The sequence below is a fragment of the Canis lupus genome, chromosome 9 (assembly GCF_048164855.1).
Source record: "Canis lupus baileyi chromosome 9, mCanLup2.hap1, whole genome shotgun sequence".
In the NCBI taxonomy this organism is placed as follows: Eukaryota; Metazoa; Chordata; class Mammalia; order Carnivora; family Canidae; genus Canis; species Canis lupus.
This window is the reverse complement of record NC_132846.1, coordinates 31,982,649-32,010,393: the sequence shown is the minus strand read 5'-3', so window position 1 is coordinate 32,010,393 and position 27,745 is coordinate 31,982,649. Positions and strand designations below refer to the sequence as shown.

At 44.6% G+C, this 27,745-nt stretch overlaps 1 protein-coding gene across 3 annotated transcripts in view; it reads right to left on the bottom strand.

Annotated features, from left to right (window-relative positions):
- Nucleotides 1-24,701, bottom strand: part of SAMD4A (sterile alpha motif domain containing 4A) — a 216,720-nt gene extending 192,019 nt beyond the window's left edge. Inside the window, exons 1-2 of one of the 3 annotated variants that reach the window (XM_072838636.1) lie at nt 24,592-24,701; nt 22,661-23,289 (exon numbers count right to left, since the gene is read on the bottom strand). In XM_072838636.1, the coding sequence (XP_072694737.1) occupies nt 22,661-22,856 (196 nt within the window). In that variant the 5' untranslated portion in view covers nt 22,857-23,289; nt 24,592-24,701. Of the gene's footprint in view, nt 1-22,660; nt 23,290-23,787; nt 23,920-24,591 lie in introns of those variants that run through there. The other 2 variants (XM_072838635.1, XM_072838637.1) reach the window with 2 other exon arrangements.
- Between the last annotated feature and the right edge of the window lie 3,044 nt (nt 24,702-27,745).

Sequence of the window (27,745 nt, the reverse complement as noted above, 5' to 3'; positions counted from 1 at the left end):
ATACAGAGCATAGAAAGTACATAATTCTAATTTTGTAAGAAACATACATATACACAGAGAAGACAACCCAGAAGGAAATGATAGCAATGAGTTGCTCTGGGTAGCTGATCAATGGTAATTATTATTTCTTCTTTTACTTTTCCATATTTAAAAATGTCTTAACAGTGAATATATCTTGCTTTCATAATTAGCAAAATGACAGGGAAGGATTCAGATTTGGGAAAGCAAAGAAGACAAGAGAGCAGAGCCTAGGTGAGTGAGCTACCTATACATGATGCATTCCTAGACACTACATGGGATCAAAAGAAGACCGAATCAAGTTGACCATCTGCAAAGAGCTGACAATCTATTTGAGGCGATAACTTCAACATAAAAAGATACGTAATGCTACCAAGCTGTAGACATGTGTTGGATGAGGAGCTCTTGTAAGTTCTACAGTAGTTAAAAAAAAAAAAAAAATCACAGAGCTGTATTAGGAATGACAGCCTCACAAGGCTGCCTTAGACTGGGCTCTGATGGATAAGTGGGATTTATAGAGGGGGAGATGGAAAGAACTTGAGGGAAGAGGAATAGTATGAGTTTAAGGCATACATGGGGAAAGAGAAAACGTGGAACACACAGCAAATCACTTTGGCTGAAACAGGGTTTATGTGGAACAGTGAACAGTGAGAGATGTAGCTGTCAAATTAGATTAGAATGAAGGATTTTAACCTTATCAGACCCCATGCCCCTTCTATAATCTTGTAATGAAAATCACAGATAATATAATCTAAACTACATATAGTTCTACTAAATCAATGTGGGGGCCTACTTATGATATAAAAAAAGAAATAAGAGAAAAATAATTGATAACTGTGTGACATATAATATGAGCACTTTCAGGCACACAATCTCTAGAAGACATAATGAAGTGGTCAGATCCTTGCCCCTATACTACAATTACTATGCAAAGCTATACATGCAGACTTATACACCAATTACAAACCACAAGTAATGGTGCCAACAACGTGGGAAGCAATTCTTGGTAGTCTCGAAGAAAATAGAATACACACTTCTATCTATTTAAATACTTTTTTCTTATAAAGGTTGGTGGTAGGCTCTGCTAATCATTAATAGGGCTTTTTACGTCTCTGTTGCCTGGCGGACATCTGAATGTCAAGGGGGATGTGGGGCAATTCTCTGGTGTGGGCAACTGCCCTGTGAATTGCAGGACTTCTAGAATCATTGGTCCCGCCCATTAAATGCCACTAGTAGGGGTGTCTGGGTGTCCTAGTCAGTTATGCGTCTGCCTTGGGTTCAGGTCATGATCCCAGGATCATAGGATCGAGCCCCACATTGGGCTCTCTGCTCAGTGGGGAGCCTGCTTCTCTTCTGTGGCTGCCCCTGCTTGTGTTCTCTCTCTGTCTCAAATAAATAAATAAAATCTTTTTTTAAAAAATGCCACTAGTAAACCACCCCTTAATGTGAAAACCAGCAACATCCCACAAATTTCTAAAGTACCCCCTAGAGGCCACAACCAGTCTTGCTGAGAACCACTGAGACAGAATCAGCATTTCTTGCTGGGGGTACCAATGGCATTCTGGGCAGGACAATTGCTCTTGGTCATGGCTGTCTCCTGCATTGTAGGATGTTGAGTATCCTATCATCAGGTGCTAAAATCGAGTCATGGTGATAACCAAAAACAACCTCTCATCCATCTTCTCTGGGGTGCTACCCCTCTGCCTCTGAGAGATGCTAACTGAAATCCTGGAAGATCTGAATGACAAGTTACAACACCGAGTGAAAGATACGCATCTATGATGCATCGGTCAGAAAAATTAGGTTCAGAAGCATGTGAACAGAAAATGAAAACTGTAATAAAAGTATCTGTGAATCCTTACTAACATCTGACTATCTATCAACCCCTAAGGTAGCCTTTGGCTATTTCTGGAAGGAGCTAGCTACTACAAAGCATGTTACCTGGGAGTCTGGGAAATATAGCATTCAAGAGTTGACCACATTTGGGTTTTCATGCCAGTCAAGTGGGAAGGTCAACTCAGAGAGAGGCATGCAAAGAATGTAGTGTGACTCCTTTGAGAGACTCGGCACAACTGACAGAGTGGCCATGACACAGTGAGGAGAAAGCAAGGGGGAGGATTCAAGGACACTCGGGGGGAAATAAAAGGGAAGGGAAGGTTGCCTTATCAGTGTCTTCCCACCTTTTGTAACTCTCTTTAAGAACTCTCAGTTCCTCTTAACCTGCTTTGTTTTCCTTCCTAGCACTTTCTGCCACCCACCGTGTCAACCACACCATAGGCACAGAAATATTCAGTGAAATAATTCATTCAACAAATATTTATTGCATGCCTGCAGTATCTGATGTTCTCTTTCTGATGGTAGGGAAAAGCAGAGAACAAGACTGACCACACCCTTCTTTCACAGACTTTACATTCTAGTGGGGAGGGGGGTTCAGAAGACAAACAGATACACAATACATCTTCCGGTGGTGAACAACATGCCCACAATAAACCAGGATAGGGGGTTTCGAGAAGGTGGTCAAGAAGGCTTCTCTAAGGAAAAGATGAAGACCTGAAAGAAGGTGAAGAAGTGATCCATGCACACATCTAGGGAAAGAGCAATCAGAGGGAACTCCTCTGAAAACTAAAGTTAAGACATATCATGATTAAAACAAATCAAAGGAAGGGCACCTGGGTAGCTCAGTAGGTTAAGTATCTGCCTTCTGCTCAGGACATGATCTCAGGGTCCTGGGATCGAGCCCCACAGACAGACTTCCTGCTCAGTGGCAAGCCTGCTTCTCCCTCTGCCTCTGACCCTCCTCCCTGCTTACGCGCTCATTTGCTTTCTCTCTCTCTCTCTCTCTCTGTCTCAAATAAATAAAATCTTTTTAAAAAACCCAACAAATCAAAGGAATGGACTTTGCTTTCAAATGAAGGAATAGGCTATCCCTTGTATACAGCTGTATCTTCAACTTCTAACACAGTTTGTTCCTTCCCATAAAAAACATAGTTCTGAATAGACAGAAAATAAAAATTTTGAATAAATGAATGACACGAGCCATCTTATTACCACCTAGAAGGACATATGTCCTCCCCATCCTGAGAATCACTGGCTCTAACTAATGTTAATATCATTTGGCCTCAAATAAATTTGTTTATAGTTGAGTCTTGCTACTTATATTGATAACACAAGTTTGATGCAAAAGAGACAGGAATAATATCAACATGGAAAATCCAAAATAAGTATCCATACTATATATGGCTATAGGATTCCCCCACCACTGGAGTGAAGAAATGAGGCTTTTTGACCCAGCAGGTATCTACAGATCAGAAAACCATCAGTTTTGATAGGCCCACAGCAATCACTGTTTCTACCCATCTCTAGGCATTCCTGATAGATGACTAAGTAAATTAGTCTGTCTTCAGAAAATTTCACATTTTAACCTTTGTCCCACTACTAATGTGTTTTAAGTTGGTATAAAAGAGACCAAACTCTAAAATGAGAACTTTCTAGGATAAAGTACTAATTTGAGCTCTTTGACATACTTTCAGACAACGGAAATACAGAAATGTCTTGATTCTTAATATATAAGCTGTACACATTTTAATAACTTAAAGCCTTCCTGAGAGGACTAAAGTAAAACTGAGCAGTTACCTCTTCCTTCCTTCTGGAAAACTAAATTGACACCACACAGGGGGAGAAAAATAAGCTTTTGATAGAAATATTACTTGCTCTCAAAAATCATTTTCCTACCAATAGGCTGCATCAAAATTTAACACTTCCCAGCATAGTCACACTATACAAATGGAAAGAAAAAAAAATCTATAACAAAGAGTACTCATAAATTAAAAAGTAAAAACAGATGCCCTAATGGAAAAGGAGACAGTAAAAACCACAACTGGACCATAAATCTAGGAAAAACTACCATCAAAGAAATGCACCTGAAAATAATAAGAGCCTATCAAAAACACACCTTTTGTTTGTTTTTAATGATAGCCATTGTAGAAAAAAGTATACAGGAAGTCAATACATTTATGATCATAGGAACGTTCACTGGGCCAAACTTTCAGAAGGACAATATGGTTAACATACTATATACAAAATCTTAAAAGAGCATATGACCTAGAAATGCACTTACAAGTTTAGATCCAAAGTAATACCCATGTTTTCAGGGATGTTTATCACAGCATTGCAAGCAACTGGAGGTAACCTAAATGACCACGGAAGGCATAACCATACCATGAAATGCTATACGGTCACTAAAAATATTGTTGTAAGACCATTCACGGCAATGCAGTAATATACAAATGACAAATTCAGTTTAAACAGGCAGTTTAAATAGATTTTTTTCACAGAACAGCACATAAACACATATATACTACTACAATATGTTCATGTGGTTCTAATTTTGTGTGTGTGTGTAAGCAAATTTATTCGTGTATTTGTAGTAGGAAAGAAGACGAAAATATTCATGGTCAACTCATGAATTTAATGAAAGGAAAAACAGGATCATTGGTGCTATTTATGTGATTGTTTTCCCTTTTTCAGTTCTATCATAGAAATGAAATTCTTCCAAGAATGTTGTCTTTTTAAGAACTCGTCTACCCAAATTGCTAGGACCTGGTTTGCACAATTTGATAAATCGTTTTAGACACAGGAGAAAGTATACTTCATAAAATAGACTTCTCAGTTTTTGTGTCAAATTCCATCTCATCCATCTAATGCTTCTAATTCTTTATATTATAATCTGATCTAGTATAAACTTAGCTTGGAACATTTATTTTAATCAGAAAACATGTTAACAATTGTGTTGCCAAGCAATTGGGTAAAGGGCAGTAACTGAAAGATCTTCTATTTCAAGTAATTAAGTCATATTAAAAGTTAAATAATAACCCAAACATAATTAGTGCATTCCATCGAAGAAATTTTACTTTGAGTGCCCACTATGCGCTAAGCACTGTACTGATCATTATTTTGACAGAGCCTTCTTCAGTGATTTGGACCCAAGATAAAAGAAAATGCAAGTCTAGAGGGTTAATCTGAACAGTTGCCCTTAAGCCTAAAGCCCAGTAGAATAGCTCCTCTGGTAAAAATTCCTCTGCTGCATAAAGAAGACCCTGGAGGTTTTATCCCTCAGCTGCTATGTCTTATCTGTAAGCTTTCCAACTCCTGCACATGCGAGACACCCCACCCTACACCCAAACCTCAACACTGAAATATAATTTGCCAAAGATGAAGTCAGTCTAGCACTTAATCACAATTCCAATGGTAAAATAATGCTGTGCTTTATGTGAATCACATTTCAGTGAAAGCAGGCCAACTGAAGCCACCTGTTACTTGCATAGACCCCTCTTTTAGCAGCTCAACAACAAAATACTATAAATACTCATTCTTTATGAAATTGCTCAAAGGTCACTTTGAAGGGGAAGGTTATCAATGGGACAGCTGGCAATAAACTAGCTGTATTTAAAGACTCCACACCTGCATTTTAAAGGGCATTGGTAATTTAGAATGTTGTAATACACTATTACTACATTGTTGGAGAAAATTAATGGAAAATATTACAAAGCGTATAATTTCTAAGACCATTATATTTGATAATTTAACTGTGAACATCATAATCATTTAAATTCTATAAAATACTATTTTCCTGAGCAGTGCACACATCTTTTCAAAAAGTTCACTGAATAATATCAGTGTTACAAATAACCTCCTTAACCTGCTGTAGCAACAGCCTAGATTTCCAACAGCTGTCAAAATAGATTCCAGTATCCATTCTACTCAAGTGTGTTAGGAGAAGATCTTAAAACTGTCAGGAGTGTCAGGATGTGGGTAACTTAGTATAAAATGCAACCCGGCTGACTCCACCAACTACAGAGAAATGGCAAAAGCTTGAAGCAGCTCAAAGAGAAAAGATCAATCAAAGACAGAAGGACAAGGAGATGATCATGTCCAAGAACAGATTAAGTCCCAGCTCCATGCTCAAACACAATAGTTTACCTAACAGGAGCTATAGAAGATAATTTTGAAAAGATAGGTCATTCATTCCCCGTAACAGAGGAGCACCTCCTACATGTCACCCACTCTGCTGGTACTGGGGGCACCTGCTCGTTCAGGACAGAGTTGCCACATATGGCAAATAAAAATACAAGACTCCTCATTAACTTTGAATTGCAGGGGCAGCCCCGGTGGCCCAGAGGTTTAGGGCCACCTTCAGCCCGGGGCTTGATCCTGGAGACCCGGGATTGAGTCCCACGTCGGGATCCCTGCATGGAGCCTGCTTCTCCCTCTGTCTCTCTCTCTCATGAATAAATAAATAAAATATTTAAAAAAAAAAAACTTTGAATTGCAAATTCACCACTTTTAGCACTATAAGTGATATAGGTATGCCCCCGTGATTCATGGTGTATCTGCAATTCAGAGTTAACTGGATGTCCTGTATTTTGTCTGGCAGCCTATACAAAGGCCTTAAAACACAGGCCCTTCCCTCTGGAAGCCAAAGTTCCAGTGCAGGATATTGATATAAAAGGTAAACATTTTGAACTTTTCATTTTTAAAAAGGTACTCTCATATACATTTCATGAAGATCCACTAATTCTTAATCTTTGTCACCTTACATATAACCATTTGAGAGTAAGTTGCAGGCATCATATTCCTTTATCCCAAAAGACTTCAGTATGCATCTCCTAAAAATCAGGACATCCTCTGATGTGACCAAGGTATAATTTTATTAAGGAAATTTAAAATTGTGTAATATTATCCCACTGTCTCACTCTCCTTTTTTTTAATATTTTATTTTTTATTTATTCATGAGAGACACCGAGAGGGAGAGAGAGAAAGAGAGGCAGAGACACAGGCAGAGGGAGAAGCAGGCTCCATGCTGGGAGCCCAACCCGCGTCTCCAGGATCACGCCCTGGGCTGAAGGCAGCGCTAAACCGCTGAGCCACCTGGGCTGCCCTGTCTCACTGTCCTTTATGGCAATGTTGTTTTCCCCAATCTAGGCTCCAACACAGAACCCCATGTTGTACATAGTGGTCACCTCTCTGTAGATTTCCTTTGCTCTGGAACAGTTCTTCAGCTAACATGGGAATTGTAATCCCACGTGCTACGTGTTGAGCTGGTGGGGTGTAGAAGAGGTGTGGGATCACCGGGGGCCATGGGGCACCTCCTTCTCTTGCCTTCACCTACCCACATCCACTCTATCCTAGGACCGAACCACAGCTGATAAGCACCACTTGCCCTTTTAACTCTTCAATGAGTTCAACAAAATAACCAAGCATTTCCTGTTTTTACTTCTGCAAGTTTCACCCTCTCTGAATAAGAAAAGGGAGAAGTCTTAAAACCAACAGTAGAGATTCACGTCCAAATTATTTCTTTCTTTTTTTTTAATTTATTTTTTATTGGTGTTCAATTTACTAACATACAGAATAACCCCCAGTGCCCGTCACCCATTCACTCCCACCCCCCGCCCTCCTCCCCTTCTACCACCCCTAGTTCGTTTCCCAGAGTTAGCAGTCTTTACGTTCTGTCTCCCTTTCTGATATTTCCCACACATTTCTTCTCCCTTCCCTTATATTCCCTTTCACTATTATTTATATTCCCCAAATGAATGAGAACATATAATGTTTGTCCTCCAAATTATTTCTATCTAAAATACCATGAACTCAACATATACACACTACAATTGTCAGAATCATACACAAGGTTCAAGTTCGACCTTACAGCTCACAATTTCAATATTTTCACTGTGCTCAGATCATCTGCAAGTACCACAATAATCTGGAAAATGTGCTAACACAGCTCATTCTGCCAGAAAAAGGAAATGTGAGAATAGGGAGGTTTTGTTAAAAACAAATATGACAAGAAACCATTCTCCTTTTCCAACTAAGACTTGTTCGGCAACAGGTAAAGGCGGAAGTAATATTAAAGAATAAAAAGCAAAGCATAATTATTTTCTTGTTTAGTTGAGGTATACAAAAAAATGCAAAGGTTTTAAGTTGGATAATAACTTTTATGAGGAGTTACTTCTTTAATAATAAAACAAAACCCAAACCATGATTATTACACATTTTTAAAGTATCCAGACCTGCCCATTTATGTATAGAATCCCTATAGCATGCTTTCAATTACTTCATGAACACTCATAATGTAGTATCTGCAGGAAGGAGTACAGTGGTCACAACACAGCATTTAGGCAGCCTTTCCCAAAAGATATTCTTTAGCACTCACTTTTGGGTCCTCCACACTCAAAGAGAATGCACCCAACGATCTAATCAATTAAAAGGATGAAAGTGGACACAAACAGAACTTTGACAAGTTACAGCCAGGCCAGGTTGTAGGGACTGTGGGATATAAGCTCCAAGTCCTGGATGAATCATTAGATTCAGGCCTTTCTCCAGGCCCAGAGGTGGCCAGTGTTCATCAAGAGAATCTTGCTAATGAGCAGAAGCTCTGAAAAAGAAGCCATGCTTACTTTTTCTAGATCTTTTAAACACGCACATTCCTGAATTTTGCATCCCAGTGTTTCAGTGAGTCCTTTGAGAATAATGCCAGCTTGCATTTGTACAACATGACGCAGTTTACAAAGCATTATATGCATGCATAACCCTGCTTCGTCCTGGTAGTAGCCCTATGACTTTCAGAGGGGTAACTCAATTCACAAATGAGGAAATGGAGATTTAGAATTTAAATAATTTTTACAAGGTAACACACTTCTAAGTAACCAAGACCCCAACCCAGGGTTTCTGTAAGGTACTAACAAGTGTCAGCATCTATTTCCCTCATCTCATCAGGCCTTTATCACATACTTCTTTGGTAACAGCACTAGGACTATCATCATGTCCTTTTTTTTTTTTAAGATTTTATTTATTTACTTGACAGAGCGAGAGCACGGCGGGGGACAGCAGAGGGAGAAGGAGAAACAGACTCACCACTGAGCAGGAAGCCTGATGCAGGGCTTGATCCCAGGACCATGGGATCATGACCTGAGCTGAAGGCAGATGCCAAACCAACTAAGCCACCCAAGCACCCCACATCATGTCCCTATTTTATTATCAAATCTTATTGCAGTTAGGCTTTTCTCACAACCAAAATGTAAACCCCTTGTGAACTAGGGCTAGGAGTTAAATTTCTTTGTACTTATTCACGTTCTCTCAACAGAAACATACTGACACCACCTATGTGCCAAGCACATGATTAGGTGCTGGAGGAGAAAGTGAGGAAGACCCAGGCCAGTCTGGAACGTGGATGATGACAATACCCTGTGACCAATGCAGTAAAAGAAGTACCTGCAGGGTGCCAGCAAGCTCTAGGGGGTTGGGGGATACCCCCAGGAGGAATTGTGGTTGGTCTACCACATCATCATGCAAAAGAACTGCTTCAGCAACCAGTGAATGAAATCCCTCCCCTAGGCATGGGGACAGTCGTGTACAACACCCAGCTCTCTGCTAGGATTTAGGGGGACTCCAAAGTGGCTGAGTCAGATATTCCGTAAAACAAGAGGACATTATGGAACTGTGATGATGCTAAAATAAAGCCAAACCTTTCTACATTAGAACTCTCTGGTATTTCAAAATATGAATGCCAATCATCTACCAATAAAAATGAATCTGTACTTTACTGTGAGTAAAGAAATGAAAAAGAAGGGGTTGTGGAAAGGACTTCCAGGAGACCAACCTAATGAACAGTCTTTGACATTCAGGTAAATAGAGCATCAAATAATCATTGAAGTGGTGACAATGGCAGCCGTAGGAAAGTGGTACTATACCAAGGTCTAGGTCATAGATGGTGAGAGAAAGTGCTTGAAGGTAACACCAGCCCTTCCCCACCAGCAGGTAGAAGACCTCAGCTGACCTCAGTCCTCCCACATCTTCAACAGAGGGACTGGCATAGATAAAGTCTCTCCCACCTCCTGAATTTTATGCTGTTAGGAAATGAAATAAGCAGGATTCACTCTTACACCAACGATAACATGTTTTCCTAAACTAATCTTCAGAAATTTTCCACCATTTACAAACAATGAGAGAGCTTGTTTTAATTTACAACCCTCAAGTTGGTGCTTTGCCCAATTCCAGATCCTAAGGAGATCCTAACCCAGCTCATCAATTGCTAGTCTGTCAAAGTCAAGGATGCCATGAACTATTAGATAACACATTCCTCATTCTTTCCTCTCTGCAGCTTGCAGAGCCTGTTTCCTTATCCAAGTCTTGCCCGTTCATGCACAGGCAGCTGAGGCCTCCATTCCACGAGTCCTCCTTACAGGAAGGGAAATGTCTGAATTGATGCTTTTTGCTAATTAAAAAAAGAAAAAAAATGCCAATGGAAACAAGAAGCTAAACCATATCAAGCTACATAGGATTAAAATGGACAAGCCAAAAAGAATTCTTCCAAGATTAGATTTATAAAATGTTAGAGGGAGACGTATTAAAATTACCATTAAATATCCTTAAGCATTTTTCATTTAAACTTCAACATTTTTATCTACCTAAGGACTGGAAGAGACCTGCAGCATTCAAGTGGTGGTGAGGATTCAACACAGGCTTTTGGATCAGAAACACCTCAGGGGCTTTTCTAACCACTCTCCACCTAAACTCCCTCTTGTGTAAAGTGGAGATACGATCTACTTTGTGGATTTACATAATTTTGAAATTAGTCAATAAGCACTTACTACATGCTAAACTCTGGGTCATAAGTACATTATCTAATTACTGCAATATATTGCATTTAATTTGTCACAACCATTAGTTCTGCTTCTTTGTATCATTCATCTGTTTGATAACTGGAGGTAATAGTTGTATAGTTATCTATCTGCACAGTGCTTGACACACAGAAAGTGTTTTTTAGGGGTCCCTGGGTGGCTCAGCCAATTAAGCAGCTGCCTTCGGCTCAGGTCATGATCCCAGGGTCCTAGGTTTGAGCCCCGATTCCCTGGTAAGCAAGGAGTCTGCTTCTCCCTCTCCCACTCCCTCTCCCTCCGCCACTCCCCCTATGTGTGCTCTCTTGTTCTCTCTTTGAAACAAATAAATAGAATCTTTAAAAAAAAAAAAGTGCGGGACACCTGGATGGCTGGGTTGAGCATCTGCCTTTGGCTCAGGTCGGGATCCTGGGGTCCTGGGATCGAGTCCCACATAAGGCTCCCCAGAGGGAGCGTGCTTCTCCCTTTGCCTGTCTCTGCCTCTTTCTGTGTGTTTCTCATGAATAAATAAATAAAATCTTTAAAAAAAAAAAGTGTTTAAAAAAAAAAAGAAAAGGTAGCCATTACCCTACAAAGAATATATCATATCATCACTTTTAAAACCACATGGAGAAACAACAACAAAAAAATTTGGAGATAGAGATTACAATTATGAGTTACTTCTGCTAATAAATGACTGACACTTTCAGAGCTTAATCATTGCTCTTGTGTGACCCAAAAGAAACAAGATCTAATTCAGTTCACTACATCTTTTCTTTCTTTTTTAAGATTTATTTATTTGAGATAGAGGGAGAAAGGGAGAGAGAACACAGAAGAGGAATAGGTAGAAGCAGATATTCTGCTAAGCAGATGACAGCCAGATGTGGGGCTCGATCCCAGGACCCCAAGATCATGACCTGAACCAAAGGCAGATGCTTAACCGACTGAGCCACCCAGGCACCCCTATTATATCCTCTCTTAAATAGGGTGGTCCTACTCATCATAGTGAGCTAGCCTCACCTCACTGCCTACTTCAAAAGAAAACCAAAAAATCATTCTACGTATTTCTTAAAAACCACAAATAGGTGGCACAAACAGGTCAAGAAGTTCAGAAGGAATACACTGGAAAGAATCTAAAGAAGATGAGACACCTGGGTGGCTCAGTGGTTGAGCATCTGCCTTTGGCTCAGGGCATAATCCTGTAGTCCTGGGATCGAGTCCCACTTCGGGCTTCCAGCATGGAGCCTGCTTCTCCCTCTGCCTGTGTCTCTGTCTGTGTGTGTGTGTGTGGGGGGGGGGGGGGGGCAGGGTGTCTCATGAATAAATAAATAAAATCTTAAAAAAAATAAAACTAAAGAAGACTCTTAAGACGACCCTTATTCATTCACTCATATTGTCTCTCTCCTCTGCTCCCAATAGCTTTGTTTTCTTATCTTTATACCTGATTCACCTAAACCATAGAATCTTAAGGTTGGAAGGGACTTTGGAGGTCATCAAAGAGATCACAGTTTTCTTTTTTTTAAAGGAACCTACTGAGTCCCTGCAGTGGAGAAGCACGTGGAATAGTCTGGAAGTCAGACCGCTTGTTTCCTCTCTGACCAATGGAATAATGACAGCTCCTACCTCCTTTCATAGGGTGCCTGGGATGGATAAATGAGATAATGTATGCAAGGAATTTAGTAATGTGCCTGGCACAGAGCAGGCACTCAGTAAATAGGAGCCAGTCTTATTCAGAATTATTCAGTGCCCTGCACTGTTCCAAATTCTTGCCCACCTCTGGTGAAAGCCAAGCCACTGCCTCCTACAGCAGCTTAGGCCACTGTCTGGGAGCTCTAATCATTACAAAGCTTTTCTTTACTTTGAGCTGAAGGAACTTTGGCTTCTATATGCTACCCTCTACGTGGATGCAGAATTAAAGCCCTCAACTCTGCACCAGACTTTCAAGGAACCAATGACAAGTGTCATGTTCTCTGCCCATCTGTTCCTCTACTCTAAATGCTCCCCTGGTTCCTCAAGTGCCCCACCAGCCTCTTTCCTCTGGCCACATCCTGACCTGTCCATCTCCCTCAAAGTGTGTACCAGAACTGCTCCCTGGACTCAAGGGACAGTCTGGCCTGCAGAGAAGACCCATTTCTGAAGACAATATCATTATATACTATATTATACAGATAATGTATTATTAAAGGTTTAAGTGGCTTTGGAAGCAACCGCATCGTGCCATTAATCATTCTAAATTCTACCTTCCCTTATTTTCCCTTTCACTATTATTTATATTCCCCAAACAAATAAGGGAAGGGAGAAGAAATGTGTGGGAAATATCAGAAAGGGAGGCAGAACGTAAAGACTGCTAACTCTGGGAAACGAACTAGGGGTGGTAGAAGGGGAGGAGGGCGGGGGGTAGGAGTGAATGGGTGACGGGCACTGGGTATTATTCTGTATGTTAGTAAATTGAACACCAATAAAAAAAAATAAAATAAAATAAAATAAAATAAAATAAAATAAAAAATAAAAAAAAAATAAAAAAAATAAATCATTCTAAATTCTAGGTCTACTAAGAGCCAGGACTCCTTTTCCTGCACGCTACCGCTAAGCCATCCTCTTCGACCCGAGGTTTAGGAGATACAAACGTAGAGGCTATGCTAACAGTGATTCAGGAGTCATCCTGTTACATTCAAAATTTTTTTAAAAGATTTTATTTATTTACTCATGAGAGACATACACAGAGAGGGGCAGAGACACAGGCAGAGGGAGAAACAGGCCCCATGCAGGGAGCCCAATGTGGGACTCCATCCCGGGTCCCCAGGATCACGCCCTGGGCCGAAGGTGGCACTAAACCGCTGAGCCACCCGAGCTGCCCTACATTCAAATATTTTGGATCATGAGTTTGTCATCAGGGCCCCCTAGGTTCAGCTATCCCTCTAGGTTCACCCATAGATTTGATAACTCCATCTTCTCAGCACAACTTACCCTGCAGTCCTCGCTGTGGCCACCAGCCTCAGGCGGGTATAACGTGACAGCACCTTGCCTCAGCTGTACTTCTCTCTAGCTTTCTGCCTTGTGGCTTCTCGGATACCACACTGTGGGACACTGAAGAAGGCTCAGCACTCACACACGTACTAAGCTGGTAGCGCAGAGACTCGATACCCCCAGGGCAGCCCTTGACCAAGGGGAGCAGGGAGCCATGGACACAAGCCACCTTGTCTAGCTCTTCTGAGGCACAGTCAGCAGCAGTGAAGCTGGATAACATAATCTTGTGTTGGCTTTTCCTCCTCCTGTTTCTTTCCGCAGTACCCTTTCCTGTCCCTGGGATCAGTGCCCTAAATAAACTACCTGCATGCCAGCCCTTGCCTAAGGCTCTGCTTTTTTGGGGACCCTAGGTGAAGTCACACGTTAACATGAATAATGATGTAGAACATATGAGCCTGAGGCACGGTACCAAAGTCCTCCCTTTAAGGCTGACAGAGGCCTGAGCCAGGCCTGCCTGTCAGTTACTGGAGCCACGCTAAGGCCACATAACTCGACTCTGACCCAGCCTTCATGCCTCCACTTTATTCAGCAGGAAACAAGGGGATTTGTGAAAGGCTGCGCTAAAATTCAGATACGGGAATCAGAATTCCTGTGATCTGTCCAGAATACAGAAGTCTCTTGTATGCAATCTCCCTTCCTCTCCCATTCTCCCATCAAAAAGGAAATGATATTAGCTCGTCGCGACCCATTCTTCCCATTCTTAGGAAAACCAGGCCGCTTCCTAATTCCTCATCCAAATGCTCACAAATCAAGTTTCAATTGTTCTTCTGGTATCTGACACAAGACTTGTGTTACTTCACAGGTCCTTGCACAGAATCTACTTTCTCCCACCTTTTTTCTTTTACAGACGGAGAATGTTATTTATCTAGGTTTTCATGATTCCTCTATTCCTTTATGACTCTTCAGGAATTCAAAAGTGATTCAGCATTGCCAATTCAGTCACATTTCAATCACGTATTTGCTGCACATACTCACACAGACCAAAATGTATACGATGAAAGTCAATGCTCTGTATGTATTTATGCTGCACACACAAACACTTGAATTCTACTGACAGATCAGGATGGGCTGCCTCAGAAATTCCGATGATTGTGCTGTATGGGAGTGCACTGGGGAAGTAGGAAGAGAGATCTCTGCCATCCGGTCTCTGGAATTAACATTCCTGCTCTTTCCAGCTCAACTTTACAGCCCATAGCATCAGCAAAAAACGAATCTCTCCTGGAGCCTCATTTTCCATGGGACACTGATCATTAGAATGCCTAGAAATTCCAGCAGGGGCACCTCTAAAAAGCTCAGGGAAAATGCTATAACAGAGCTCAGCTCTGCTCTCCTCAAACCCAGACTCATTTCGGGCTGGAAGAGTCAGTTCTAATGTCTCTGAGCCAGGGGAAGAAATCGTAGTGCTTGGACAGAGACGATTTTCAAACTGCTCTCCTTGGAGTTAGGGTTGGAGGTGGGAAGAGGGAGGGGCATCCACTTTCCATAAGCCTTCAGAGAAATTTACATCTGCAAACAAAAGTCTTCTGATACACATCCATAAAACTTGAAAACCAATGCACCAATTGCCTCTAAATAACTTTCCACCTCTCGTAAGTCTACCCTCTTTCTACTCAGTGAGTGGTCCGCAGACCTGCAGCAGCAGCAGCATCACCTGGGGGCTTATTAGAAATACAGACCTCCTCAATGAGAGTTTTCAGTTTAACAAGATCTCCAAATGATTTGTAAGCACATTATATTTTGAGAAGTAGTCTAAGTCACGTTTGTCTTTTCCTACACATGTTGAAAATGTGCCTGCTGAACACTAGTTCTAATCAAAGTAACACATAAAAGTATCCTACTAGGAGGAGCCAAGAGAACTATTACTACATTTGATAATTTTATGGATAACTTTAGGGATAAAAATATTAGGTAAGCAGATGTTTCATTTTCCTACCTTTAAACATTAGAAGTAACGAAGTGTTTGGATTACTCCTTCCATTCAGGAGATCATTCCTGATGAACAGGCATCATGCTCCCCTATCTCTAACGTATTCCTATTCACTCTTCAAAGGCCCAGGGAGTCTGCTCCTTAGATGGCTCATGCATGGGATCCCCCTATGTGTGTGGTTTCCTTAATAAAACTTGCGTTAGAGATTTTAAAAAGACAAGAATTGTGTGGGCCTTATAGCACTCATTTCAAATGACACATTCAGGTTTATTTCTTCCACTCATTATTGCTTGGACTACCCAGCCCATCCTGTTCTCTCCCAGGTTTGTTCTTCCATGGGAACCCCAGCATTTAGTAACTGTTCATAGTCCAACCAATATATATATATATATATATATATATATATATATATATATATATATACTTGTTTTACTTCCACAACTCAAGTCTAAGTTCCTTGAGAAGAATCATTACACCTACTTTACCTTTCAACATGTACCTTGCTCTCAGATAGGGGCTAGGGTATTTGGTGAATTAATAGGTGATGAGGAACTTGGTACCACAGTTTCTTACCCAATAGTCTTTGCCAAGAACCATCTGATGGTATCATCTAATGTGTAAAAGAAACCACTGAATCATTTGATTTTTTTTCCCCTGGGAAACCAAGTGAAGGAAAACCGTATTACAGTGTTGATATGTGGAATGAGAACAAAACTCTACAACTAGCTTGAGTCCAACTGAGTGACATGATCCTGCATAAAAGCAGGCTATTTCGTCCCAAACTCCACACTGGCTTCTGGAGTACAGGTTTCAAAGCAAGGCCCCAGCCTTGACTAGCTAACCAAGAGAGAAAGAAAGCTCAGCTCCCATTCTGAAAGTTCTGCTTTCCTTGGGAGATTCCTGCCTCAGGCAGCTTCACAGATTCAAAAAAATAGCTCAGAGGAGATATCTTATTCTGCATCTTAATCTATGTGAACTGGTGGAAGTCAGTAAGGCCTTGGAAGGAATGATTAGGAGGAATGGAAAGAAAGGAACCAGCTAAAAACTCAAAGCAACAGTAATATATTAAAAAGAAAAAAAGCACCACACCTTTCCTAGCAGATGAGTTATACAGAGCACTTCACTCAGAGATGCAAACCTCCAAATTTCTCCTCAGGTCAAGGAAGAGAGGTACTTTGTCTTCTCTGGTGGTGTCACCATTCTCTTTAGAATCACACCTGTGCAGGATTCACTGGGAAGTTTCCGGCTACTTCTCAAGCCCTCATGGCCTTCATTTCACCCTGCTTTATTTATTTAAACATAAACACACCAATGGACTGCTGTTAAGTTTGTCTGCTTCTTACTTACTTTGACGGGACCTGTTTAGAACACATACTCAGTTGCTGAAGCCCTGGAGCACCCAAACTAAACAACCAAATCCAATTTCTTCACAACAGAGGGTATAAATGTGTGTGACCTGCCACCCGTCACGCTAGGTCAACCCACAGAAAATGACAACACCCTAAGTGGAAAGTGCTTCAGATAGAAAGTCCTTACACATCTCATTCAACAAAACGACTTCTGCTTTTCATATTTACCAACTGAAGGAAAAAAGTGTTATGTAGGAAAACTGGGCCAGGGTTGAATTTTTTTTAAGATTCAACATGATAAAGAATAGAACAAAACTGAGATGCAGATGATGGAGTGAAGCAGACTCATATCTTTTCAGGGGGCCAAGTCATCTACAATCTCTTCCTGATAATCCTTCAGATAAAAAGGTTCCTGTCATCTACAAAATCATTATTCATATAAAGTCTACATTAATTCGAGACAACTTTACATAAATTAGAGGCAAATTTAAGCCTGAGTGATAGAATAGGCCCTCACTGCATTATTAACAAGTAACTTCTGGACAATATCAAGGTTTTATTAGCTCCATTTTACAGATAAGAAAACTGAGGCTCAGAAATTAATTGACTAGCCCACTCTGATTTCAAAATCCAAACTCTAAGAATCCTTTACAACATATGCCTTCCCATGGATACAAATAAATGCCCACCTGAACAATACCTTCTTTTCGTCTCCACATCAATCCTTTCTTCTTCCCCACAGATCAATGCTGAAAGCAACAAAGCTGCCCTGAGCTGATGATGCCACCAGGTGACCAAAATGGAAACTGAACTGAACCAAACTTTGCCTTACTTCTCCCATTTTTGCCTCTCAGAGAATCATGCATATATTAGAAGGTCTTTCCCAAAAGTGTACAAATACACACACAAATGCACACACACACATACACCTTCCTTCTTTTAACTCCTTTCCTAAAAGCCCTGTTGGATGGGATCCCTGGGTGGCGCAGCGGTTTAGCGCCTGCCTTTGGCCCAGGGCGCGATCCTGGAGACCCGGGATCGAATCCCACGTCGGGCTCCCGGTGCATGGAGCCTGCTTCTCCCTCTGCCTGTGTCTCTGCCTCTCTCTCTCTCTGTGACTATCATAAAAAAAAAAAAAAAAAAACTAAAAGCCCTGTTGGGTTTTCTATCATCTCTGCAGGATTGAGTCCAAACACCTTAGCTGGCAAAATTCTGCATACCCACACAGCATCTGTTTTAACTTCGGCCTCTTAGAGGTCAGCATTCTGTACTCTCCTAGCCACTCTGAACTCACCATTTCCTGCACAGGCCCTTTCAGAAGGCAACATTTTTATCGAAGCTATCCCTTCTGCTCGAAAAATGCCTTCATGCCTACTCTCAACAATCCTTTGGACTTACTGAACCAACTCCCATGCACCCTTCAAAATTCAACACAAACACATCCCTTCTCCAGTGAAGTCTTCTCTGACTCCCCCAGACAATTAGCTGCTAGATTCACAATGCTCCCAGAAGCCCTCCCTCCATCCTTTTTATTCCCATACCTATGCTTCAGCACCTATGATACCACATTAGTCACTCAACACTGGGTATCTATGCACCAAGCACTGGAACATAATAAGGTACCTCTGTGTTCCCACTGCACAACACAGGGGCAGGAGAGCTGTAGGTAGTCAGAAAATGAGTGCTGAATGAGTAAGCAAAAGGAAGAACTCCAAACAAGATCTTCTCCAGTATCATCAGAAAAATCTCAATTCTTCTGCTTTCCTTTGACTCCATTTGTGATCTAAAAAAGTAACTCAGGGTATGGCATGCCAAACACCATAAAAAAAATCACAAAAGCAACATCTTCACTCTCTAAGGAAAGTAAATATGCACACAGGTCCTTTTTCAATCTCCACAATTAGTTTTGTCTCCAGCATTGCCGTTTCAGATCTTTTCTCTTGTATTTAAATGTTAAGTAAAGCAACAATCTTTTTGCCATTTATTTACTACAAACATATGCAATTGCGCCACAAAGTATGCACTGTTTTGTAAATCTTTATGGATTTACTTGTGCACATCCGTTTCTTACAGTTTCCATTGCAAAACTTATTTCAAGTCCAAATGACAAAAGTCATGAATAAACAATGCCATCCAACCTATTTTTCTTTAGGAAACTGCAAGTAAAATCAAAAAGTTCCATTTTTGCCATTTTTATGCATCACAGGACCTGTTAGGCCCAGAAACAAACTGAGACTCCAGAAGTCTCCAGGTTAATGGAGCTGGGCTGGTGGCTAAAGTGCTAATCTGCGATTTGAGGGTTCTGGAAACCAACTTCTACTTAGGAACAATACCCACTTACACATAATCTAGAGTGAAACTCTCTCTCTCTCTCTCTCTCTCTCTCTCTCACACACACACACACACACACACACAAACCCATAGGGATTGGCTCAACCATTTTTTTGGATCTCAGATGACCATGAACCCGAGGCAAAGGATAAACCAGTGAATCACTAACTTCTCAACAAATTCTAAATTTAAGAAAAAAAAAAAAAAAAAAAAAAAAACAAATTCTAAATTTAAGAGACTAAAAAGTTAGCGTCAAAATACATCCCACAGATCTCCAAACAAACCATGTCTGATGTGAAAAATTATCTCTATTTAAAGTCAGTCCTGGAGAAATCAGAACCAAGTTCATTCTATGACTAATTAAATTTTTTATTATACTGAGATCATGCCTCAGATATGAATTTGGTTCCCATTCACCAAGGTTTAAAATCTCTCAACACCAGAAGAAATATGTGTTTTTTTAATTGATGATTACAAAGTAAAGTAAGTGAGACATGATGATTTTGGTATAGGAAACCTCAGCCAGCCAATGAATGAGTCATTCTACACAACCTAGTTTTCTGAATGGGTATGAGCCTTACACACCAAAACAGCCTTGGAGGTTAATTATCTTGAGTGTCAATATTTTCAAAGTTTATGGCATATTTCCCTCTCTTCTCAAAAAGCGTATTTAAAAACGTACCATTTCTGGTAGTTCACTCTCATTCACGGTAAGCAGTAATTACTGATTTACATTATTACAGAGTAATGCCTGCAAGATCAATTGAGGGTTCCTACTCTCACATTCCCAAACCTTCAGGGCTTCTGTTCCCAATTCCTGTGTCTTAAGTTATAACGTCTCTATTTTTCCCAGCTGCCAAGCTCTCTAGGGTCACTTTGCACTGCTGGTTACAGCTGCCCACATCCCATTCTCAATGTGCTACCCCTAATATGCTATGGATTACTTTTCACATTAAAAAAAGTCGTTAGGGTTGTTGTCTAAAATAAAAATGTTAAAAAATAATAAAATAAAAATATGTTCTAAGAAAGGGTTTGAAGTATTCTCTCATACTTCATGTCATCTATTCTGGTTGCTGAGTGGGCATTTATGCCCCTTTCCTGGTTCTTGGCTAGGTTCCAGATATGTGAGAGCGCCACACTCCAGACATGGATATACCATGACAAATCCTGATGCTCTTTATGATCCCCATAGAGAAGTATATGGAACCATCACACAACCTTCCTAATGAATTTCTGTCCTGGCCACACAACAAAACAAGTGCAAAGGTTTCCAAGGAAGCAAAATCTCCAGGTTGAAAGATTAATTCAGAAACCGGAAAACAGTCCCTGTCTTACGTAATGGCTCTAGATTTTGTACCTCTATAGCACTTGGCAGCATGAACAGGTAGGTTTTCACAAGTAAGTGCAGTAAAATAAAATTGGGGGTGGGGGGAGATTACCAAATGACTTATAAAAACTCAGAGAAGTTCATATTTTTCTTGGGTTTATAAATGACAAGATTTTTTAGAGTAAGCAACTACTTTTTACACCACACATTTAATGCTTTCACTTGCTGAACTGATGCTATGTGGAAAAAAGTCTCTTTTAACTCAGAGGGCAAAAAATGTTGCTCTAACATTTGAGTAACCTAAAGATTCATTATCAGTATTTGAAATAGTCTCTACAGGCACTGAAGTCAAGCATTCAACATCAATTACTATACTTAAATCGTCTGCATTCTATAACACACGAAAGTTTACATAACCTTGTTTGTCAAACCTTGAGAAAACAAATATCAAGCAGGTGAACCAGGCAACCCTGTCATATCAAGGACAGAAGTCAAGAGAGTAGATCATCGGTTTTCCTAGTTATGCTCCTACACCCTTATGAAGGAGGCTGGCCCTTAGGCTATTTATAAATGTGGAACTAAACTGAACAGAAGGGGCCCTGCCTCTGCCACCCTTGTGAGTAACAGGGTGGGCTGTCTGGGCTCGGGGCTGAATCCCAGTGGGGCCTGTGTGATCTCTCTCAGTGTGGCCTTCCACACCTGGCAGCACAGGGACCTCTGGGTGCAGCCCTGAGTGGTCAGGAAAAGAGCTGTGAGGATTTCCCGGCTGACTTCCAGCCTATGATTCTATATATGGAAACATCCCATCCAAGGGTTTTCAGCCTCATGAGCACCACATCAGGGAGGAGGAGTAAGGAGGGAGGCCAGCTCTCCTCTTGCTGCCCTGACAGCACGCTCACTCACTTTAGTTTCTCCCAGGCCCGGCTGCCCTGGACTGGACCTTGTCATCAAATGGCAGCCCAGACCTCTGCTGAGTCTTGCAGGCTGGCGGCTTTAACATGGAACAGCTGGAAGAGGACCCTGCATTCTTTTCTCTGCGTAAACACTGGGGGCTCTGTTCACCCTCCTGCTGCAGCATGAGCTGAAGAATTTCCCCTATCCAAAATTACAACCAACAGACCTTTCTCCATCCCATTTCCTTACCCCACACCTCCCCACCCGGGGATATAATTTCTGTCTGTCACCACCCATGCTAGCAAATAGAAAACTGCTGAACCTTCCCTGTATATTCACTTTCTATACTAGTTGAGATGTCTGTAAATGCTAGCAGAGTAATATGACACAATTCTGTTATATTCAGTAAAGTTTTCCAACAGAAAGCATTAAGGGCCCTGGTTCATGCCTGCTTTCCACCGAGACCCTTCCTGTAAGATCCTTTCTACAAGATTCATTCCTATCAATACCAGAAGGCCCTGAAGGATAAGTATAACCCCACAGTATACAAACTGCAAATATCATTTGAATAGTCTGTAGCGTCACCTGCATATTGGTCTGAAGACAGAGCTCTAAAACTGGAATATCCATGGGGGAAAAGGAATAATAACATTGAATTTCCATGTATTCCTCATACAGCCTAATCAAAGCTTGGCTTTCTGAAGGGCAGTCCGGCTTCTTCATGTGTTGCTGAAATCCAGAGAGCCACGTTGCCCAAAAGAAAAAGAATGAGAAGGGGGGTAAAAAAAAAAAAAAGCCCAGAAAATCCAGACTCTACGTGACCTGACTTACTTATTTCCCAGGAAACTGCATGAGAGAAAAATCAATCATTCATGCTACCGTGGCTACCACACGGAATGGGCTGAAGGAGTTGACAGTAGGCAAAACACCAAAGCGGCCAGCGGAGGTAAGTGGGCGGCAGGGACCCGCGGGGGGGGGCGGGGGGGCGGCGGCCCAGGGCCCCGGGGCTCGCGCCCTCCGCGCACCCGCCGGCAGGAGCCCGGGGGCGGGGCCCAGGCCCGAGGCTGGGCGGCAGGACCGGGTGGGGGAGGGAGGCCGGGGGGACCAGGCGGGACAGCGGTGGCCGCGCACTTACCGGGGCTGTTGGCCTCGCCTTCCAGGACGTGCAGCTCGGCGCAGTCGGCCAGCGAGTGCTCCAGGCAGAGCTGGAGGAAGCGGGCCTGGGTCTGGCTCACGCGCTTCAGCAGCGACAGCAGCGCAACAGTCTGCTCGCACTCGTTCCAGCCCTTAAACCAGCCCGCCAGCACCCCGACCTGGTCGCGAAACATCATGGTTAGGGGGCGGCCCTCGGTCTACGAAGCCCCCTCGGCGCCCCAGCCCGCCCCGCCCGCCCCAAAGTTTGGCGGAGCCGCAGCCCCACGGCCGCCGGAGACGCGTTCCCGTTCCAAGGTGGCTCTGGTGCCCGGACGCTGCAGGTACTGCCTCGGCTCCTGCCTCTCTCGTCTGGTTGCAGTTACGTTCCGGCGGTTCTGGCTGATTTCCCCAGAGATGATGACAGACAGTAGCACGGAAATGTTTCTTTTTCAAAAAAAAAAAATAACGATTAAAAAAAAAAATTTCCCCACAAGGCACACAAACTGAAAGAATGCTCTTTCCCCCCCTTCGCGCAGCTTCGGGATGGTGATTTCCGGCGTCCCGGGGTCTCTTCCCCGCTGGGCGGCAGCTCGGACCCTTCACACCCGCATTCCCGAGCGGCGATCACCACTGGAAGGAGAGAAAGGCTGCAGTGAGACCTCGGCCAGCGAGAGAGCGCGCCCGGGAAACGAGTGCATCACAGGGGGCGGGGGGGGGGGCGCCCCGCGGGGGGTTTGGTTCCCCAGATTCCGGCAGCCCCCTCCGCACCCGGATGCGCGAGAGGAGCTACTGCCGTGCTGGGAACGGCCAGGAACCTCCTTCCCAGGTGCGGGAGGAGACCCCACGGCTTCCTGTTGCTGCCTCTGCGAACGGCTGGTGCTCCCCACACACCCCACCCGGGGTGGCCTCGAGGGCTGAGCCTGCAAACGCCAGCACCAGCAACAGATCTTCCTCGCGCGGAAAACTTGCAATGCGGCTGCGAAGGGGCGCGGGGGTGGGGGTGGGGGCTAATGCAAAACAGAGGCGGAGGCAGCAGCAGCCCGAGTTCCTTCCTCCTCCTCCTCCTCCTCCTCCTATACCTCCTCCTCTGCCCACCTCCTCCTCCTCCTCCTCCTCCTCGTTCTCTACCTCCTCTACCACCTCCTCCTCCTCCTCTCTTCCTCCTCCTCCACCTCCTGGAGAAGCAGCCGAGCGGCTGCAGCTCCATCTACAGCAACAGCCAGCATCTCCACCGCCAGGCGCCCCTCTGGATTTAGGCCGTGAGCAGCCGCGGCAGCAGCTCGAGACAAAAATAAACTCCCCACCCAAAGCTCCGCGCCCAGCGGGCGGAGGCGCAGCGGAGCCCCGGTTCCCCCGCGCCCCGCCGCGCCGCGCCGCGCCAGCCCACCCGGGCGGTCTCCGAGGGCCTGCTTCGCCCAGAGCGATCAGATGTGTGCGTGCGTGCGCGTCTGTGTGTACGAGCGTGTGTGCTTTAGGCATTCCGCCCCGGCTGCCACCGCCTACGGGCGGGTCCCGCCGGCCCAGCGTCTCGCCCGCGCTTCCCAGGCCGAAGGCTGCACGGCCCCGGGCGCGCGCCGAGCGCGGGGACGGCCGGAGCCCGGAGCCCTGCTTCCCCCGGCGGGCAGGGCGGCTCCGCGGACACTGCGGCTCCGCGCCGTCCGCACACGCCCCCCAACGACCGCAAAGAAGAAAGTTCGGCTTCGGGGGCTCCCCCCTCGTACGCCTGTCCGGGGGGCCGCGGGCTGCGGGGCGAAGAGCCCGGCGGCTCAGCCCTCGAGGGGCCGCTGGCAGCCAGCATCCCGCCTCGCGCCTCGCGCCTCCCGCCTCGCGCCTCCCGCCTCCCGCCTCCCAAAAGTTCCCGAGCAGAGGGGGAAGTCTCTCGGGAAGGGGACCCCGGGACCCTCCCGAGGTCGGAAGGCTGGGGGCGCTCACCTCGGCGCGGCTCATCCCGGCGGCTCGGGGCCCGACGCGTGGGTCGGGGCCGCGGCGGCTCTCAGCGAGGCTGCGGGCGCCCGGGGCGCGGGCCGCGGGCCATGCCGTCGGGGCGGGCGGCGCTGAGAGAGTGCGGCGCTGCGGGTCCGGGCCGCCGCCGCCGCCGCTGCTGCTGCCCCCAGTGTCGGCTCGCGGAGGACTGAGCCGCCGGAGCCGGAGCTCCCCACATGCTACTGATTAACATACACCATTACATCATGGGCTTGGCAGGGAGCGCCCGAGAGGGGGGAGAGGAACCCGGGCGGCGGCGGCGGCGGCGGCGGCGGCGGCACGCGCGGGGAGCCGGGGGGAGGATCCCCGGACCCGGCCGGCGACGGGGGTGGGGGGGCGGATTCCTAAGTGGGGACCGGAGGCGGGGAGGGGAGCGGAGAGGGAGGAGCCGGATGGCGCAGAGGGTCGGGCTGGAAGGACCGCCCCGCACAGGGAAGAAGTTTGGAGAAGGGGAGGGGTCCGAGTGGATTCTTCCCCTGGCCTCCAGGGACTTCTGGAGAGTCGGGGCCCTGCAGCCGCGGGAGCGCTGGCAGCAGAGGACCCGAAGGGCGCCGGGGAGGGGGCGGCGCTGCCCCCGGCTGCGCGTCCTTGGGAATGCGGTTCGCCGACTCCTGGGGCCCGGGGACGGCCGATCGGCTTGGCCCGCGGGCGGCGGAGACCCGGGGTCACGGCTGCTGGGGGCGTGGGCGGGTCCCCGGGATCGCGGAGCAAAGGGCGGAGGCAGCCGAGGGGCGGTTCACAGAGCTGGACGTGCGTGGGTGCCGGGCCCGGGGTGGCGCTGGCCCGAGGGGTGCGAAGAGCGCCCGGCCTGATCACCCCTCACCTGGCTCTGGCCTTGGCCGCCCTTTGCTCTTGTGGGCGGCCTCGCGGGCGACCCGGCGCCCCTCTCGGGCCTCGCTCTCCCCTGGGGAGGCAGCCCGACTACTAGGGCCAGCCTGGGAGCTCGGCCTGGCGCGCGGGCGGTGGCGGCGGGCCCGGCTGGGGAAGAGCGCCGCCCCGGGCGGCCGCAAGGCGAGCGAGGCCACCTGTCGGCTCGTCTGAGTCGCCCCGCTCGCCAGTTCACCTGGGCCTGCACAGTGCGCGAGGCCGGGCCGGGGTCGGCGGTCCACGTGCGCGCAAGAGAATAGGGGCGTGCGGCGTAGGGTGGGCTGGGAGAGGCATAAGGTGAGCCGGAAAAGTGCTGCCAGCTAGTCTCAAAAGTACAGGATTAGGGGCGCCTGGGCGGCTCCGTGGTTGAGCATCTGCCTTTGGCTCAGAGGGTCGTGATCCCAGGGTCCTGGGATCCAGTCCTAAATCAGGCTTTCCTGTGCCTGTGTCCCAGCCTCTCTCTGTGTGTCTCTCATGAATAAATACATAAAATCTTAAAAAAAAAAAAAAAAAAGAAGGATTGGTTAAAAATCCCCTAAAACCTAAAAATCACTGTACCTGCTATTATCAGGTGAATATTCACGGGTGGACTTGAATGCCAAATCCGGCCAGTTCCGTGTTTTCAGTGAAACACTGAGCCCTTGAACATTTTCTCCAGTAACTTGAAGCTTTGTTTATAAAAGAGTACTTCTGAGAAATCAGTGAAATGCGTGCTTCAGACTCAGCCTTCCCTACTCTCGCTAACACAATATTTTTGTACATAAAGTATTTGAGATATTATTCCAGTAATGAACATTTCCGTTTTTCAACTCCAGCGTATGTCCCTGGAATTTCAATTCTGCTTTCCTTCCTCAAATCTAGTTTCTGCACCGTTTACTAGGTGTCAGACGTGTGAGAGCACCTGTCTGTTGGGGGTAGTGAAAGGTCTTGTGGAGCTGTAAAAGCTTAGGTGTTACCATTAAAATAGGGTATGTGAATAATTTTTAAGTCCATTATCAACCAGGAAAGGTATCTGCATGATTTAATGAATGTTTTCCCTGAAATAGAGAATTCTAAAGACAGTGGGGAGGATTTTTTTTTCTTTTGATTATTATAGAGGCAGAAAGATCTTGACATCATTTGCTCCAAGACATTACTATCAATTAGCCAGTCCTAAGTAATAACTCCTATCAGGAAATGGGGAGGAGGGTTAAAGGGTCTACCCTGGTCGTATACCTTGCTATCAATGGCAGCCAGAAAGTACAAGTTCCTCATCTGAAGCTTTTGAAAATCGCCAAGGTTTCCACTTTTTTAAGAAGGTAAAAGAAACATCAGTTTCATTAATTTATCTGTTGTCAGCTGCACATTATTGAAGGAATAGTAAAACTAAAAAACAATCAACAAACCTTGAGACAAATGTTCAATAATTCTACTTTATGCTGAAGAAAATACGCCACCTACTGGAAAATGTAGTCCTTACAGCTTTAACCTAGGAAAAGATTTGGATTTAGCTAATTTTTGAGCTATTTTTGAGAAATACAAAGAAGAGCATGAATGAATTTTTAGTCCCTCTTGTTTTTGTGGGTTCACAATACTTGTGGTTTCCCTTTTCTCTGGGCCTTTCCTCTGATGAGAAAGGAAGTATAGATAAAACCCCATGATGCTGCTTTTTTATTCTGCAAAGTGAAGTCAAGACTCTGAGGGAAGAAAATACTCTATCAGCTAAATATATGTTTTTGTATTAAATGTGAAATTTTCCCATATGAACCTGTACCAAGTTTTTATGGATAATTAAAGAGTGGCTAACAAGTACTAAAAATCCACACCACTTGGAGAAGGAATGAAAATATGGGATAAAAGAGATTATTAATAGGTCTGTGTTCACTATTTTCCTATTTATTCACTTGAAAAATACCTAACGCTCACCTACTTTGTTCCAGGCGCTGGATTAAGCAGTGAGTACAGAGCACAGGTACTGAGTCTATAGTGGTGTGCCAACCAAAAGATTCTCCATATGAATGACAGAAGAGAATATCAAATGAATTAACATTCTTTTAACATTCTTTTGATTTTCTCATTCCTAGAATCTGGGAAGGGAAGAAATTGGTGTTTGCTCAGTGAATAATACTTTTGATCAAATATCTCATGTTCAACTGTTTCAAAGATGACTAAGTCCAGACAAATCAGTGCCATGTTTATAAATCACTGCTTAAGAAAATGTCTAGGTACTGTGTGTATCAATAAGATATCTCCAGGA